The 17,111-nt window shown below is 38.9% G+C and overlaps 1 protein-coding gene across 4 annotated transcripts in view; it reads right to left on the reverse strand.

Moving 5' to 3' along the window:
• Window positions 1–17,111, reverse strand: part of EYA3 (EYA transcriptional coactivator and phosphatase 3) — a 120,761-nt gene that overhangs the window by 51,133 nt on the left and 52,517 nt on the right. For 2 of the 4 annotated variants that reach the window (XM_025356006.1, XM_025356031.1), the window contains 2 exons: window positions 14,133–14,269; window positions 6,409–6,546 (listed from right to left, as the gene is read on the reverse strand). In XM_025356006.1, the coding sequence (XP_025211791.1) occupies window positions 6,409–6,546; window positions 14,133–14,269 (275 nt within the window). The remainder of the gene's footprint in view (window positions 1–6,408; window positions 6,547–14,132; window positions 14,270–17,111) is intronic. The other 2 variants (XM_025356024.1, XM_025356015.1) reach the window with 1 other exon arrangement.

Below are 17,111 nucleotides of genomic sequence, written 5' to 3' on the forward strand. Positions count from 1 at the left end.
TGTACACATTTTGGTTAAAACTGATGGCCTAAGTGGGTCATTCATTCACTTAATCCTTTATCAAATATTTATTGAGTGCCTTCTATTTGCAAGCACTGCTCCCCACAAGGAGCTTAGTAAATCAAAGCAATAAAAATCTTCTAATAAAAGATTATTATTATTTTTTGAGACGAAGTCTGGCTCTGTCGCCCAGGCTGGAGTGCAGTGGTGCGATCTCGGCTCACTGCAAGCTCTGCCTCCCGGGTTCATGCCATTCTTCTGCCTCAGCCTCCCGAGTAGCTGGGACTACAAGCGCCCGCCACCATGCCCGGCTAATTTTTTGTATTTTCAGTAGAGACAGGGTTTCACCGTGTTAGCCAGGATGGTCTCGATCTCCTGACCTTGTGATCCACCCGCCTCGGCCTCCCAAAGTGCTGGGATTACAGGCGTGAGCACCGCGCCCGGCCTAAAAGATTTATTTTTTTATTTTTATTTTTTTTGAGACGGAATCTCGCTCTGTCGCCCAGGCTGGAGTGCAGTGGCCGGATCTCAGCTCACTGCAAGCTCCGCCTCCCGGGTTTACGCCATTCTCCTGCCTCAGCCTCCCGAGTAGCTGGGACTACAGGCGCCCACCACCTCGCCGGGCTAGTTTTTTGGTTTTTTTTAGTAGAGACGGGGTTTCGCCGTGTTAGCCAGGATGGTCTCGATCTCCTGACCTCATGATCCGCCCGTCTCGGCCTCCCAAAGTGCTGGGATTACAGGCTTGAGCCACCGCGCCCGGCCCCTAAAAGATTCTTATTGCTGGAGTGGAGATTTACAGATCAACAAGGGATCGGGTATAGAATTATCTATGTAATAATGAATCAGAGCTCAAGAAATCAGTAAGAACTCATGTTTAACTTAACACAGATACAGATTACAACATACAGAAATAGTTATAGATATGTGTATTTACATAGGTTAGTATATCCACATATATTTCTTTGCTCTGTCAGCTGAGAAAGCCTAAAATAAATGTCACTGACACCCCAGTAGCAATTAGCATCCCTCAAGCTCAGATCTTTTTTTTGAGACAGGGTCTCACTCTGTTACCCAGGCTGGAGTTGAGTGGCGCAATCACAGCTCACTGCGGCCTCGACCTCCTAAGGCTCAGGCAATCCTCCCACCTCAGCCTCCCAAGTAGCTGGGACTACAGGCATGTACCACCACACTTGGCTAATTTTTATATTTTTTGTAGAGATGGGGTTTTGCCATGTAACCCAGGCTGGAAGCCCAGATCTTGGTTTTGAATACCATTCTTTCCAATAAAAGGAACCAGGACTCCTTAAAAAAAAATGGTTGATAATAGGGCTTGAATAGGTAATATACAAGATGAGCCTGGAGCATCTTGTAGTGCCAGGAAGTAAGGAAGTGCTGGGGGAAAAAAAAAAAACCAAAACCAACCAAAAACTAAAAATGGGAGTATGTCAAAAGGCATAGGAGCCAAATGAAAGAGCTCCCAGCGGCCAAACTGGAACAAAATAAATAAAGTAGTATTGGATTATAACCCAAAGTATAAATTAAATATCTATGAGTCCATAAACAAATGACTGAAAAAATTAACAAATTGGGGAGAAGAGACAAATCTGGGCAGAAGAATTCCAAATACATTATGTAGATATTCTACCCTAAAGAAGGGGCAGCATGATTCCTTAACTGTGGGCTGCACATAGTGACTTCTATCTAAAGAATACAGTACAGAAAGCGAGGAAAGAATAACTTTATGGAGAAAACTGACAAACACTACTTCAACCAGATAATCAAGGTCAATGTCAAGAGTCATAAATGATGATGATAGTATGGCACCTTACCTTTGGGACCTTCCTCCTTAAAATCCATAACCCCATCATAATCATGAGAAAAAAATCAGAGAAATTCTAAGAGTGGGTCATCTTAAAATATACCTGGACTCCTCAAAACTGTCAAGGTCATTAAAAGCAAGGAAAAGTCTGAGAAACTACAAAGTCTAGAAGAGCCTAAGGAGACATGATAACTAAATGTAATGTAATATCCTGGATGAGATCCTGGAACAGAACAAGGACATCATATAAAAACACAGGAAATCCAAATAAACAACGGACTTAGTTAATAATAATATACTAATACTGGTTCATTAATTATAACAAGTTTAATATACTAACATAAGATGTTAATAACGGGAAACTGTGCAGGAGGAGGGATATATGGGAACTCTCTGCACTATCTGCTCAATTTTTCTGTAAACCTAAAATTATTAATACAAAATAAAGTCTAGGCCAGCCGTGGTGGCTCAAACCTGTAATCCCAGCAGTTTGGGAAGCCGAGGCAGGCGGATCACTTGAGGTCAGGAATTTGAGACCAGCCTGGCCAACATGGTGAAACCCTGTCTCTACTAAATATACAAAAATTAGTCGGGCATGGTGGCATGTGCCTATAATCCCAGCTACTCAGGAGGCTGAGGCAGAAGATGCGCTTAAACTCGGGAGATGGAGGTTGCAGTAAGCTGAGATCGCTCCACTGCACTCCAGCCTGGGTGACAGAGCAAGACTCTGTCTCAAAAATAAATGAATAAATAAATAAATAAAACCTATTAATAAAAAATTTTTTTAAAAATCTCCTGGTCAAAGATAGATTATTGTGTGTTACCAATGATACTAGAGTACAAAGACATTCATTAAAAGATTGAATTAGGGCCAGGCGCAGTGGCTCACACCTGTAATCCCAGCACTTTGGGAGGCTGGGGTGGGCAGATCACGAAGTCAGGAGATCGAGACCATCCTGGCTAACACGGTGAAACCCCATCTCTACTAAAATTACAAAAAATTAGCCAGGCGTAGTGGTGGGCGCCTGTGGTCCCAGCTACTCAGGAGGCTGAGGCAGGAGAATGGCGTGAACCCAGGAGGCAGAGCTTGCAGTGAGCTGAGATGGCGCCACTGCACTCCAGCCTGGGTGAGAGCGAGACTCCGTCTCAAAAAAAAAAAAAGATTGAATTACGCAGGGCGCGATGGCTCATGCCTGTAATCCCAGCACTTTGGGAGGCTGAAGCAGGCAGATACTTGAGGTCAGGAGTTCAAGACCAGACTGGTCAACATGATGAAACCCTGTCTCTACTAAAAATACAAAAATTAGCTGGGCGTGGTGGTGGGTGCCTATAATCCCAGCTACTCGGAAGGCTGAGGCACAAGAATTCCTTGAACCCAGGAGGCAGAGGTTGTAGTGAGCCGAGATCACGCCACTGCACTCCAGCCTGGGCAAAAGAGCAAGACTCAATCTCAAAATATATATATATAACTAAAATTAATTTTGAAATTTCTGAAATTAATTTTGCCACTTGAATATTATTTAACCAATTAAAACATCTCAGCTGAAGAAAATGACCAAAGATAAGGCCACATAGTCAACAGATACTCTAGGAAAAGGATGATACTACAGAAGTCAGATCTACTCATTCAGAACATTTTTATGAGCAAACAAAGGCAGTCTCTTCTCATTATGGCACCACTGAAGTACAAACTAAAGAAAAGGTTCTGATTAGAGTTAATTAAGCCAGAAGCGGATTAGGTTTTTGAGATAATTTCCCTAACTCCCCCAGCGAGGATGGGCTGTTGTCAATTGAAGAATGCTTGGGGTGTAAACTTAAAAAAACTGGGTAGTTATGCAGGGGGAAAGAAACAGCCCTGGATAGCTAACATTCATTATCCATGCTAAAAGGGAAGGGAAAAGTAGGAGCAAGGAGAGTAATACTGATAGTGGTGAACTTAAGTAATTTAATACCAATAATACACGTTTCATTTCAGCCAACTGTTTTTCTAACAATTTTTTCATCAGAATAAATGGTAAAAATTGATAACTTAATGGTTAACTTCTGCCTTAATTTCTACCCTGTGCTAATTAACCAGAAAATGGGCCAATAGATTAACCAGAAAACTGGAGGATAAGTGAATTTAGATATTTGTTAGTATAGGTTCTCAATTATGGGAGAGTTGATATTGATACCATTACCTCAATACTGAAAAGGATAAATATTGTACTCATGCTCTGGGGTCAGAATGCCCAGCTAATGTCCTGCCTTCTTAATTACTTGCTAATTTTGGGACTATGGATAAGCTACTTAGCTTTTCTGTGCCTCAGGTTCCCCCTCTGTAAAATGAGGTTTGTGGTGTTGTGAGGATTACATGAGCAACATCTATCCACGGCTTAGAAAAACGTCAAGAGTATAGTAAGCACTTCATAAATACCTGCAATTGTCATTAACAGCAAAATGAAGGAAATCAGGTTAGCCAATCCAAAGGAAAAAAATGTTCTAATAGATAACAAATAAGAACAGTGGTTAGTGAAGTTTAAGGGATATTTTCACGACTCTCAATTTTTAAAATTTCTATTTATTTTTTCGAGACAGAGTCTCACTCTTGTTGCTCAGGCTGGAGTACAATGGTGCGATCTCGGCTCACTGCAACCTCCGCCTCATGGGTTCAAGTGATTCTCCTACCTGGGCCTCCTGAGTAGCTAGGATTACAGGGATGCGCCACCACACCCGGCTAATTTTGTATTTTTAGTACAGATGGGGTGTCTCCATGTTGGTCAGGCTGTTCTCCAACTCCTGACCTCAGGTGATCCGCCCGCCTCAGCCTCCCAAAGTGCTGGGGTTACAGGCATGAGCCATCGTGCCTGGCCTCATGACTGTTTTAAAGCAGTGGGTCCTAACAGACCCCAAAGAGGTGATTCCTCTTGTTTTATGAGGGAGAAATAAGCATAGCTACCACGTTCCTCAAATTCTAGACATAACTACAGAGGAATGGTGGTTTTACATTTTGGTAGAGCATTAAGAGAACCCTTGGTCTTCTTTGACAACCTAGGTGTAAGTTATCAGAGATACACCTGTTTAGAAGAGACTTGGCAACTAGACTTACCTGTGGTTGAACCCAAAAGGCCTATCAACATAGAGAAATACGAGGCCAAGTGTGGTAGCTTATATCTATAATCTCAACACTTTGGGAAGCTGGGGTAGGAGGATTGCTTGAGCCCAGGAGTTCAAGACCAGCCTGAGCAACATAGTGAGATCCCACCTCTAAAAAAAAAAAAAGGAGAAAAAAATAGCTGGGTGTGGTGGTGCGCACCTGCAGTCCCAGCTACTGGAGAGGCTGAGGTGAGAGGATCACTTTAGCCCGGGAGGTGAAGGCTGCAGTGAGCCATGATCACTCCACTGCATTCCAGCTGGGCAACTGAGTGAGACTCTGTCACAAAACAAAACAAAAAACCATAGAGAAATACTCTATAAAAATGAAAGGGAGTGGTGGAGAAGACAGGCAAAGTCATTCTCTCCAGTTTTTCCCTCCTGGTTTGTTCCCATCTTAGAAAGAAAGAAGCAGGAGAGGACGAGGGGAGAAAAAAAAAAAAGAGGAGGAAACAAGTGAAGAAAAGAGGAGACTTGGTAAACAACAGGAGGTAAAGGTAGCTCAGAGGAAGGTCTCAGAACATAGAGACCAGTTCTGTTTCCACTGGACCAAGGAGAAGTAGTTTTCAAACATTTCTGAAAACAGTTAAAACTGAAAATCAAAATCTAATTAATCTACATTAAAACTTTTTTTATCACCAAAGCTTATACATTAAGAGTACCTCACATAGGTTTTTGAGGTCCTATACTAATCCCTCTACTATCCATTTTATAAGAAATAAAATTTAAAAGCTAGGAAATATCATGAGAAAAGAGGCAGATGAGAAGCCAGGTACAAGGATACTAGTCCCAGTCTGGAGCAATGACAAATTGCCTGCACTGGATTTGGAAGAATAGACAATTAATTCCACAGTGCCTTTTGAGTTTTTTGTCTTCTTTCCTAATAGTCCTGTCATAATTCTAACTCTGTTACAGGAAGAACTTGGAAGGTAAAGATGTTTAGAGCTTAAGCTTTAATACTATGCTTTTTATCCTGAAAGAGAAATAAGAATGAACTTCTTGAGCAAGAGAAATGCTCTCATCAAGTAGTAAACGGGGTATAAGTGTGACAAAGACATAGCAGAAAAGCAGCACACACCTCACATACCACTATGACAATTCATACAGGTCAGCAAAATTCCAACCCACGGAATCTTTTGCTCATTTATAGGACAAAATGTCAATGAAAATAGACTAGAACAAAATCAAGGGGTTTTCTGGACACCAACATGCAAAAGGGAAGGCTTCAATTCTATTAAGCAGCTCACATTCAAAGGCTAAACTACTTATAAAGCACACTCCTAAGCTGTGGTTTGCCTAACACAAAAAGCATGCACAAATCCAAGTATCACCCCCTTTCTATTTTAGAAGACAGAACTCCTATATTATCCAATTTGTTTGTTTGGAGATACAGGTAGGTTAAAAGCAAGAAACAATAATAATAATTTAAAAACACACACACAACCATGCCTATTTACCTTGAATGGGATAAGAATAATGTGCTGGGCTTGGCTGGCTTGTGGTTAACCCTGTAGTGCAGGTAAGAACACTGTGTTGACTTGGAGATGGAGTCTGAATTAAACCACTTTCAGGTTTCATACCTGGCCACAATGCACCTGAATCAGATAAATTGGACCAATTACAAACAATACACTGGGACTGAGGAGCATGGTTATGCTTTCAAATATCAGCCAGTAGGTTTAAAATCTAAATCTTAAAAATAAATTTGCTTGTAAGAGAAAATTATTGAATCTCCCACTTGTAATACACCACAAGCAAATAACACTTTCAAAGAATTAAGGGATAAGGGCAAAGAAACAAAAAGCTTGCCACAAATCCCAATATGTATATAAATTCATTTCATTTCAATGATTGGGGGAAACTGACCAGGATTCAGAAAAAAGAGTTATTGACACCCAACTGGAGTATCTGTTATGAAGACTGCCTGATGTCCAGGTACAGTGATAAATAATTTATCCAAACTGTCAAGGTAGGAGACATTCCATATAAGTTTAAAATCCACTTACCCATTAAACAAGGACCAAATTTTTCTAAAATATATTAAACACTTCTCTGCCTTCTTAAGCTGGTTATTTTGTTACTTTTGTTTCTTCTGATTAGGAAAGACATACCTGCTTATTTTGTAAATTAAAAGCATTACAGAAATACATAATTTAGAAAAAAATACAGTCATATATAATCCCATCATCCAGACTTAACCACTATTAACAGTTTGTAGAAGAGTCACCCAGATGATTTCTTCTTCCTTTTTTTTTTTTTTTTTTTTTTTTAAATAAGATAGGGTTTTGCTCTGTTGCCCAGGCTGGTCTTGAACTCCAGGCCTCACACGATCCTTTTGCCCCAGCCTCCTTTAGTGCTGGGATAGGCATGAGCCACTACACTCAGTCCAGATTTCTTCTATGTATTCACTAATCATCTTTTTTAACAAAAATGGGATTGTCGTTTTTTGTTGTTGTTGCTGTTAAGAGACAGGGTCTTCCTCTGTCACCTAGGCTCAAACAATCCTCTTGCCTCAGCCACAGGAGTAGCTGAGACTATGGGCGTGTGCCACCTTACTTGGCTAATTTTTTGTAGAGGTGGGGCTCGCCACATTGCCCAGGCCAGTCTTGAACTCCTGGCCTCAAGCAATCCTCCACCTTGGCTTTTTAAAGTGTTGGGATTATAGGTGTGAGCCACTGCCAGCCAACGACTGTTTTATACACAGTATACATAATTTGCTTTTCCACATAATACCTCAAGATTCATCTTTCCAAGTCAGAACATATAAGTCTATCTCATACTGACAAACATCACAGCTGTTCATTTTTACTTTCTTTTTATCATAATGTTCCTGAGTGACAATCTTTCTAAAATATATTTATATCCTTTCCTTCCTTCTTAGCAGGGAGGAAATAGCACACATACCTTTAGATTTTCTCAGTTACTGTTTCAAAAATAAAAACTGTGCTGTGCTATATATATTACAGAGATACCGCGGAGGCTATTGTGATGTGTAAAGACAATTGTTTAGTATTAAATAGAACTTAATTATAGTTCTGATTTTTAGGTTCTAATTTCACTGTTTTTCCTCAGTGGTCTGTCGCTTCTTGACTTCCTTGGCTATATCTGCCTTTTCATTTGCAATAAACTAGGCAACCATAAACAAAACTTTGCATCTGCATGAGAGCCCAAAGACATTCTTTATGAGCGAAACACTCTTAAGTGCATGGTTTTGGTGATAATTTTGGCTACACAAAAGCCTACTTTAAAAAAAAAAAAAATCTTTTTTTTTTTTTGAGAGGGAGTTTTGCTTTTTTGCCCAGGCTAGACTGCAGTGGCATGATGATCTCAGCTTACTGCAATCTCCTCCTCCCGGGTTCAAGCAACTCTCCTGCCTCAGCCTCCCTAGTATCTGGGATTACAGGTATGCACCACCATGCCCAGCTAATTTTGTATTTTTAGTAAAGATGGGGTTTCACTATGTTGGTCAGGCTGGTCTCGAACTCCTGACCTCAGGTAATCCACCCACCTCAGCCTCCCAGTGTTGGGATTACAGGTGTGAGCCACCACGCCAGGCCCAAAAAATCTTAATGCCTGGTTGTTCACTGTGTTCTGAATAGCTATGGTTACTGGGTTAGTGTAGTTGAAGCTGATAATTAGGTCTAAGAAGGTTCATCAACCAAACACATTCCATGTATGACATAAGGTTAGCCATGACTTCAAACTCAACATTAATTCATATCATTTATTTGCTCCTACTCTGATAAACTAGGAGTGATTGAATTTATAGCCAATGAACAGATATATGCAATCAAAAATATAATACTTTGAGAATGAGAACCTCTGCTTCACCAGGGCACTGAGATACTTCAGTGCAGCAACTCAGATTTGTCCAATTTATTGATAAGTACATTTAGGAATAGTAAAGAGAAATGTGAAAGTCTTAAACAATAGTGGGATATGATAATCACTTTTTAAGTTTTTTTGAGACAGGGTCTTGCTCTATTGCCCAGGCTGTAGGACAGTGGTGCAATCACAGCTCATTGCAGCCTCAACCTCCTGGGATCAAGGGATCCTCCTGCCTCAAACCCCCGAATAGCTGGGACCACAGGCATACAACGCCTGGCTACTTCTTGTATTTTTGCAGAGACGAGGTTTTGTCATATTGCCTAGGCTGGTTTCAAACTCCTGGCCTTAAATGATCCTCCTGACTTGACCTCCCAAAGTGCTGGGATTATAGGCATGAGTCACTGCACCCGGCTTTGCCCCAAACTCTTAATGCATAAAAAGAAAATGTAATATTTTTTTCTCATCTATTAATCACATGAAATAACTTATTTTAAGAGACTGAGGAATACTGACACCGGTAGCATGAATTAGAAGCATTTGCCCTATCATAATTCATGATCATTTAAATATGTCCTATGTCATTTAAATTTAATTGAGATTCTTGCTATGTTTGATTTTCAACAATAAAAATATTTGGGAATATCATTTTTTAAACATTTATGATGTAAAATGTGAGTATCAGTGATATGATTCCTGCTGCTTGTATATCACACTTTTTGGTAAACAAATTGCTATTTCAATGTCACAATAACTTTTCAGATTTATTGTCATCACTGTGATTTCTTTTTCCAAATAGGTTTTGACCCTAAGGGGTTAGATTTATAAACATATTTTTATACTATATGAAAATAATACCTTATTATTAACAATAGTATCAACTGAGAATGTTTTGACAGTGTCCCTCTTATAAGATCAAAAATTAGAACACAAATGTCCAAAATAAGTAGGAGATAGCTAGTTGTGAATATCTTTGGCCAGAAACACAAAGTAGATGTTTAACATATAATTATTTTATGAGGAATAAAAGACAATATGGACAGTGCCTCCAGCATCACTGTAGACCTGGCTCTTCAGACATGCAAATCATCTTCCTCTAAAAGCACCCCTCCCAGAATTCCAGATAAGAGGCAGCATGACGACCCAGTAGTCTGACTCCACGGCACTACTGCTCATAGCAAACAAGGAAACCAAACCCTAATTACCTGACTCCCAGTCCTCTGCTCTATACCAACAACTACCAACTTTCTTAAGTACTTTTAAGTATCAAGAGCCTGCTGTAGACAAACTGTCAGGTTAACAATGGGAAAGCAAGTCTGTCTCTGAGTGCTTTCCTGCTGCCCCCAGAGTGGGGTCTTATCACAAACTCTACCCAAGTTTCTCAGCACAAGTACTTCACTATTGATTACTCACTATCCAAACTAATCTCATCAGTTCAATTTATAGTAACGCATATAGTGATCTTTAGAGATTAGTCTGGTGAGGAACTAAAGTATACACCAATGCTAGAAAAAGCACGTGAAAGGACATTTTGGCTTGCTGATTCAGCAGCTCATTTGGATAAGCTATTATAAATAGTAAGTAATTTAATGTAAGTACTTTTCCTGATTATAAACAAAGTATATGTATATATTTTTTGAAACATCTGTAGGAAAAACAGCCACTTTTTTTGCTTCCAATTATTCTTTATGCACAATTTTTTTTTTTTTTTTTTTAGAGGCAGAGTCTCACTATATTGTCCGCACCAGAGTGCAGTGACTATTCACAGGCATGATCCCACTACTGATCAGCACTGGAGCTTTAACCTGCTGCTTCTAACCTGGGCCAGTTCACCCTTCCTTAGGCAACCTGGCGGTCCCCCACTCCCAGGAGGTCACCACATTGGTGCTGAACTTAGTGCAGATACCCAATCAGCATAGTGCACTGTAGCCCAGAACTGCTGGGCTCAAGCGATCCTCCTACCTCAGTCTCCCAAGTAGCTGGAACTACAGGCATGCACTACCATACGTGGGTATACACATATTTTGTAAAATACTAAATTGGTATTACAACATTGTGTTTTTGTTATTATATACTGCTTTTTTCAATTAATAATATACTGTTTTCTCAAGACCCTAAATATTTTTCAACAATATGATTTATAATGGCTATGCAGCAGTCATATAAAATTTAACACATACCTTAATATTCAATTTTTAGGTTTTCAATTTTTTCACATTATAAATAATGCTTCAATGAATATGTTGGTCAGCACATTTTTCTGGGTATCTCTAACTAGTTCCATAGGATACATTCCCAGAAGTGAAATTACTGAGGGAAATGAAATGAACATCCTTAAGGCTCTTAATGCATATCACCCACTCCTCCAACTCACATTAAAGTTCTTTTAAAAGAAATCAGAACAGTTGGCACCTAAAGGCATATTTTTTGAAACCCACTAACATTAAACAAGTACCCTTTTCCTTACACATACTCCTTCAGATTCCTAGAAGTTAAACTTCTAATCCCCTTTCTGCCATCCCACCCCATTTGTATACAGCTCTGGAAAGAATATGATCAGTATTTCTTTAAAAGATTATTCATCATATAGTCTTCTTAGATTTCTTCTAGTCTTTTCTCCTTTCTTCAAGAGGAGGAAGCTTTTTAATTTCAAACTCAACTCTGAGACCATCTTTTTGATATAGACCTAAAGTTATGCGCATTTCTGGAATGAAACAAACCGGGGTTCAATTATAATCCCAGACGTTTACTAATTGTATGAACTTTGGGCACATGATTTAACTCTCAGTTTCTCCCCTATAAAAAGGGATAGCACTTACCTCTTAGGACTGTTCTGAGGATTAAATGAGACAATACTATGAAGTGTGAAGTACTTATTCTTAGTACACAGCTTGTTATAGTAAATAATAGAGATAAGGTAATGTTATTATAATGAATTTTTCTGAAGCCCTATTTGCATCTGAAATAAAACAAATTAGCTAATCTGAAAACAGGCAGCACTAAGATGACACGACGTACCAAAATCTTGATTTCGAAAGAAAGAAATCAAGTGTTTTCTCCTACTTAATTTAACACATTACCAAAAAAAGCCACAAGATAAAACACAAGAAAACATCTTTTCAAAATACAGTCATTTTTAAAAGTTTTACAAACCTCTCTTACAATTTCTCTGGTAAATTGTGAGAATATGCCACCTCTATCATTCACATTACCCCAACCAAAATCTCTCTCCAATAAGTCTCATACATTACTTAAAGTCAAATTTAAGCTAATGATTATCTCTCTCTGAATTACTGATAGAAGAAATTATGAAACACAAGTCTTCCTTGCCCTCAAATATTAAACAAAACCTGATTATTAAAGGAGCCTGTTATTAACAATATTACCAACATACAATATAAACATGTATCCTTCAAGGTTTTAACAGAGATCTATTTACTTTACAGAATTTTTTTCTTTTTTAATGTATTATTATTATTATCATTATTATTATTATTATTTTTTGAGACAGTCTTGCTCTGTCACCCAGGCTGGAGTGCAGTGGCACCATCTCGGCTCACTGCAACCTCTGTCTCCCAGGTTCGAGTGATTCTCATGCCTCAGCCTCCTGAGTAGCTGGAATTACAGGTGCCCACCACCATGCCCGGCTAATTTTTAAAATATTTTTAATAGAGATGGGTTTCACCATGTTGGCCAGGCTAGTCTCGAACTCCTGGTCTCAAGTGACCTGTCCAAAGTGGGCTGGGCATGGTGGCTCAGGCCTGTAATCCCAGCATTTTGGCAGGCCGAGCTGGGTAGATCACTTGAGGCCAGGAGTTTGAGACCAGTTGGCCAACATGGTGAAACCCTGTCTCTACTAAAATACAAAAATTAGGCAGGCTTGGTGGTGCACAGAGCGAGACTCTGTCTCGAAATAATAATAATTTAAGGGAAATATAGTGATCATTTAAAAAATTAATTATATCTAGGATCCATATGCACACAGAATTATCTCAGGTATTCCATAAATCATGCTCAGAGATATAATAGGAGTAGTATTTAATATTGAACAGCAGGAATGATCAACTGTTGTAAACGGCTTGGGCTTGCTAATAATTCAAATCAAAACAGAAGATTTAAAAAACTATGTGAAAATAATTATAATTGCTAGCCTATTATTAGTCAACTGTTGAAAAATCAGCTTTAAATAACCAAAAAGAAATCAACACAAACATATTCACAGAGGGGTCTCCTTTCAAAAGGTCCATTCAGTGTTGGCTGGTTAATCATATCATAAATACAAGATCTGAGTACGCAGGCTGGTACTAACAGGCATGGATATCAACCCCACTATTATTAAACATAACTCCCAATTCTTGTTTCTAGCAGTTACCAGGAACCAAAGAATTCTAACAAGCCTAAAAAGTAAGAAGGCTGACAATATCATAAAAGAGTAGCCAAGCGGGTCAGGAGAAACAGGAATGTGGAAACTAGAAGCAGGTACATTAATACATCCAGAATCTGTGTGGTGATGTCTGGAAAACTTTTCTAATTCATAGCTTGATTAAATAAAGTCTACAGAAATATAGTTTTGTTACATATTACATATTTTTAAATAATACAGCATTCTTTTAATTTTCTGACACCCATTTCAGGAAAGCAGGGAAGGAGCAATGAAGCACACTGCGTTTACACACACAGAAAAATAAGCACAGATATTAAGCACCCAAAGAATCTTAAAGGGACGTCTGATAAATCATTTTAATTTATAGTTCATGTCCAAGACACCTAAAACCAATGAAAATAACTCCCTAGGCACATAAGGCTATAAGAAAATTGGGGATTTCTGGCATTCTAAAATGACTTTTTGGTTCAGCAGAACAATATCTGATCAGTTTTAGGTGGGGTTAGGGGAGAAAGGAGAGAGAGAGATTGGCCAAAAAACAAAAACAAAAACAACACACAAAAACAAACAAACAAACAAAAAACCCCACAGAGCAAACTATGATACATATTCAGACTACCTGGTTTTAGCAAGAAATTGGCCACCTCGAAATATATTTATTATGCTTTTCTAATGATAGTACCATATTATATTGTATATAAAGTAAGTCAAATCAATAGCAAATCGTCAAAGAATTTACCAAACACTTAAAGATTCCAAGCTTCAGGGTCAGGACTTAGAACACACAAAATAGATAAATGAGTACTAAAAAACTACGATTTTTTTATTACATACATCAAACATACTGTTGCAAAGTTGCATACCCAACCACATATGTAACTAAGTGCTCTTAAAGAATGATGCATGGCTGATCAAAGTTTCTGGGGAATAAAATCAACATTCTTAGAAATTGTTTACAATAGAGTACCTTACCAAAAGGAGGTAGTCCATACGTTTGGGTTGCCTGAGGGTAGACAGCATAGGGTTGAGTCTGCTGTAGTGTCTGGTATTGAGTCTGCCCAGGGTAAGCAGTTTCCGAAACAGGAACTGAGAGAATATGTGCATAAGGTCTAGAAAATTTCAAGAAAACAAAAACTTTTGTGTGATTTACTTTAGTAATGAAAAATAGGTAAAATAGCTACCACCACTAACGGCAAAGAATCTGCAACAAGGAGACTAATCTTCCACATAAAATGGCTCTTTTTAAAATTTTTTTATTTTTGAGACAGTCTTGCTCTGTTGCCCAGGCTGGAGTGCAGTGGCATGATCTCGGCTAATTGTAGCCTCCGCCTCCCCAGTTCAAGCTATTTTTCTGTCTGAGCCTCCCAAATACCTGGGATTGATTACAGGCACCTACCGCCACGTCTGGATAATTTTTGTATTTTTAGTAGAGATGGCATTTCATCCTTGTAGGCCAGGCTGGTCTCAAACTCTTGACCTCAAGTGATCCACCCGCCTCGGCCTCCCAAGGTGCTAGGATTACAGGGGTGAGCTACTGTGCCCAACCTAAAATGGCTCTTATGATCGGAAAGTAGAAGCCTTTCCTCCTTTCCAGGTTCTACTATCATCAACCCGAAGAACAATTTTATGAAAAATTTAAGTTTCAAACATCCCTCCAAGTTCCAATTATCCTACAAACATTTCTAGTGTGCTACAATCATGGCCCTATGTGAGACACAAGGATGGATTAAACGTGTTCATGCTGTTAGCCTACATCTAGAATAAAATCTTAATATAATAGAAAACTAGATAGAACAAGATTGGCAATTGGTTTTCATTCTCCACTCTGCCCCTTGAACCAAACCAAAGTTCTGAGAGGGAAAGTAAGACTGGAAAAGAGGGTGAGGCTGGTGGAGAAAAGGCAAGCAAACACACCAAAAAAACGGAAGTAGAGATGGGTTCCAATATCCTTAAATCAAGCCTACAAAACAGAACCCAGGTAATTAACAAAGTCTGGGAAGTTCCAGACAGGACTCAATCTCCTCAATGATATTTAAGTCAGGGCATACTGCCACTAGTTGGTGCCACCATATCAGCGATAGCTAGAGATTTCAGCAGTGAAACTCCTGGGACTTTACAGTAGCTAGCAGATATAACCATTTCATCCATGATATTGCACTGAATTTTTAGATACCAATTATTTCATGTGGTGAGTTACACTGTATATATAACATAAAAAAGAAAATGCTATTCGTACCATGTAAGCATAATAAAATATGGCGGGGGCGGCAGGGGTGTTTTAAAGGGGAAATTTTTTTTTCACCTTTGGGGGAAGAGGAAAATGAAGAAAGGCCATAAAGAAGTGATATAGTAGATAAGAGGTACAGAATTGGGAGAGAAAGGGTGTTCTAGCACAAGAAAAAAGTCCTGCCAGGGAACAGAGGAAGGAAAGCAAGGGCTTCAGCCTGTAAAGAGCATAGATAACTGAGGGAAGTATATTAAGAGAAGTAGTGAGAGAAAGGAAGCAAAGACCTTGAATGCTAGGCTAAAAGGCAAATCTGAAACTGAGAGCCACTGAAATTATTGAGCAAAGAGTGACAAGATCAGAGCTGTTCTTTAATAAAGATTATTTTGACAATGCTTTGTAAATTGTTTAGAAAGGGAGGAGAAACTGGAAATGGAGATCCAGTTAAAAAAACAGTTCAGATAAGTAATAAAGAGGTCTGAATTAAGATAGATGGTATAGCTAATAAGGTATTCTGAATGTAGCAGGTATGCAAATACTTTCTGAATGAATAAATGAATTTGGAATCTGTAACATATCCACATTTCAGTAGATTCTAAAAAACTGAATTTAAAAATGTCTATTCTTCTTAGACAGATCTGAGTCCAGGAAATAGCTCAGGTTAGAGTTGTTACTCAAGTCTCATGGGAATGATTTACATCTTAGTGACCTTAAATGGATTAATCTCCAGATATGGTAAAGACCATAATGTCCTTTTTCATGCAGAGTCTTTGTAGCCCAAAGCTCAAATGTGTTTCCACATTTAGTATCTAATTTCTTCATAATAATCTCAGAGAATAGGTTCAGTCATTTCACAGAAGAAAGTCGCATGAAAATGATTAGCCCAAGCACACCATTAGTGTTAATACCAGATTAAAATTAGAAGAACTCATTGGGTTGACTTTTTAATTTATTTTTTAACTAATGCAAAATTCAAAAGGTAAAAATGGATATAACCAGGGAAAAGAAAGACAGTTTCCTTTTTATAACAGCCCCATAAAGTATCTCTTGCTTTTGTTACCAGTTTCTTTATGTATCCAGCAGCTGTAAGCACATAAGAATATATCCTGGCTTAATAAATGCACTTGTATGTGTCTTTGTATGCATAGGTCCACTCTTTATTATGCACAATAGGTAGCTTGGTATACACACTGTTCTGCACCTACCTACCTTGGAGATGAATAACTTGGCTGATATTAATGCTGATATTACCCCATGAAGGCCCAAAACATAACCTCTTAGTGACTTTCCCACCAAACCTATCTAACTTCAAGCCCAGTTCTACTCTGAGGACATTTTTCCTCAATCAAGAAACTGAACACAGGCCAGGCATGGTGGCTCATGCCTGTAATCCCAGCACTTTGGTAGGTAGGCAGATCACCTGAGGTCAGCCGTTTGAAAACAGCCTGGCCAACATGGTGAAACCCCATCTCTACTAAAAAACACAAAAATTAGCTGGGCATGGTGGCATGCCGATAGTTCCAGCTATTCAGGAGGCTGAGGCAGGAGAATCACTTGAACCCGGGAGGTGGAGGTTGCAGTGAGCCACGATGGTGCCACTGCACTCCAGCCTGGATGACAGAGCGAGACTCTGTCTTCAAAAAAAGAAAAAAAAAAAAAACCAAAAAAAAAAAACTGAACACAGATTGGACTGAGAAATCCAGTCTTGTTTTTATTAATCTGTATGC

Source organism: Theropithecus gelada, chromosome 1, assembly GCF_003255815.1.
Source record: "Theropithecus gelada isolate Dixy chromosome 1, Tgel_1.0, whole genome shotgun sequence".
NCBI lineage: Eukaryota > Metazoa > Chordata > Mammalia > Primates > Cercopithecidae > Theropithecus > Theropithecus gelada.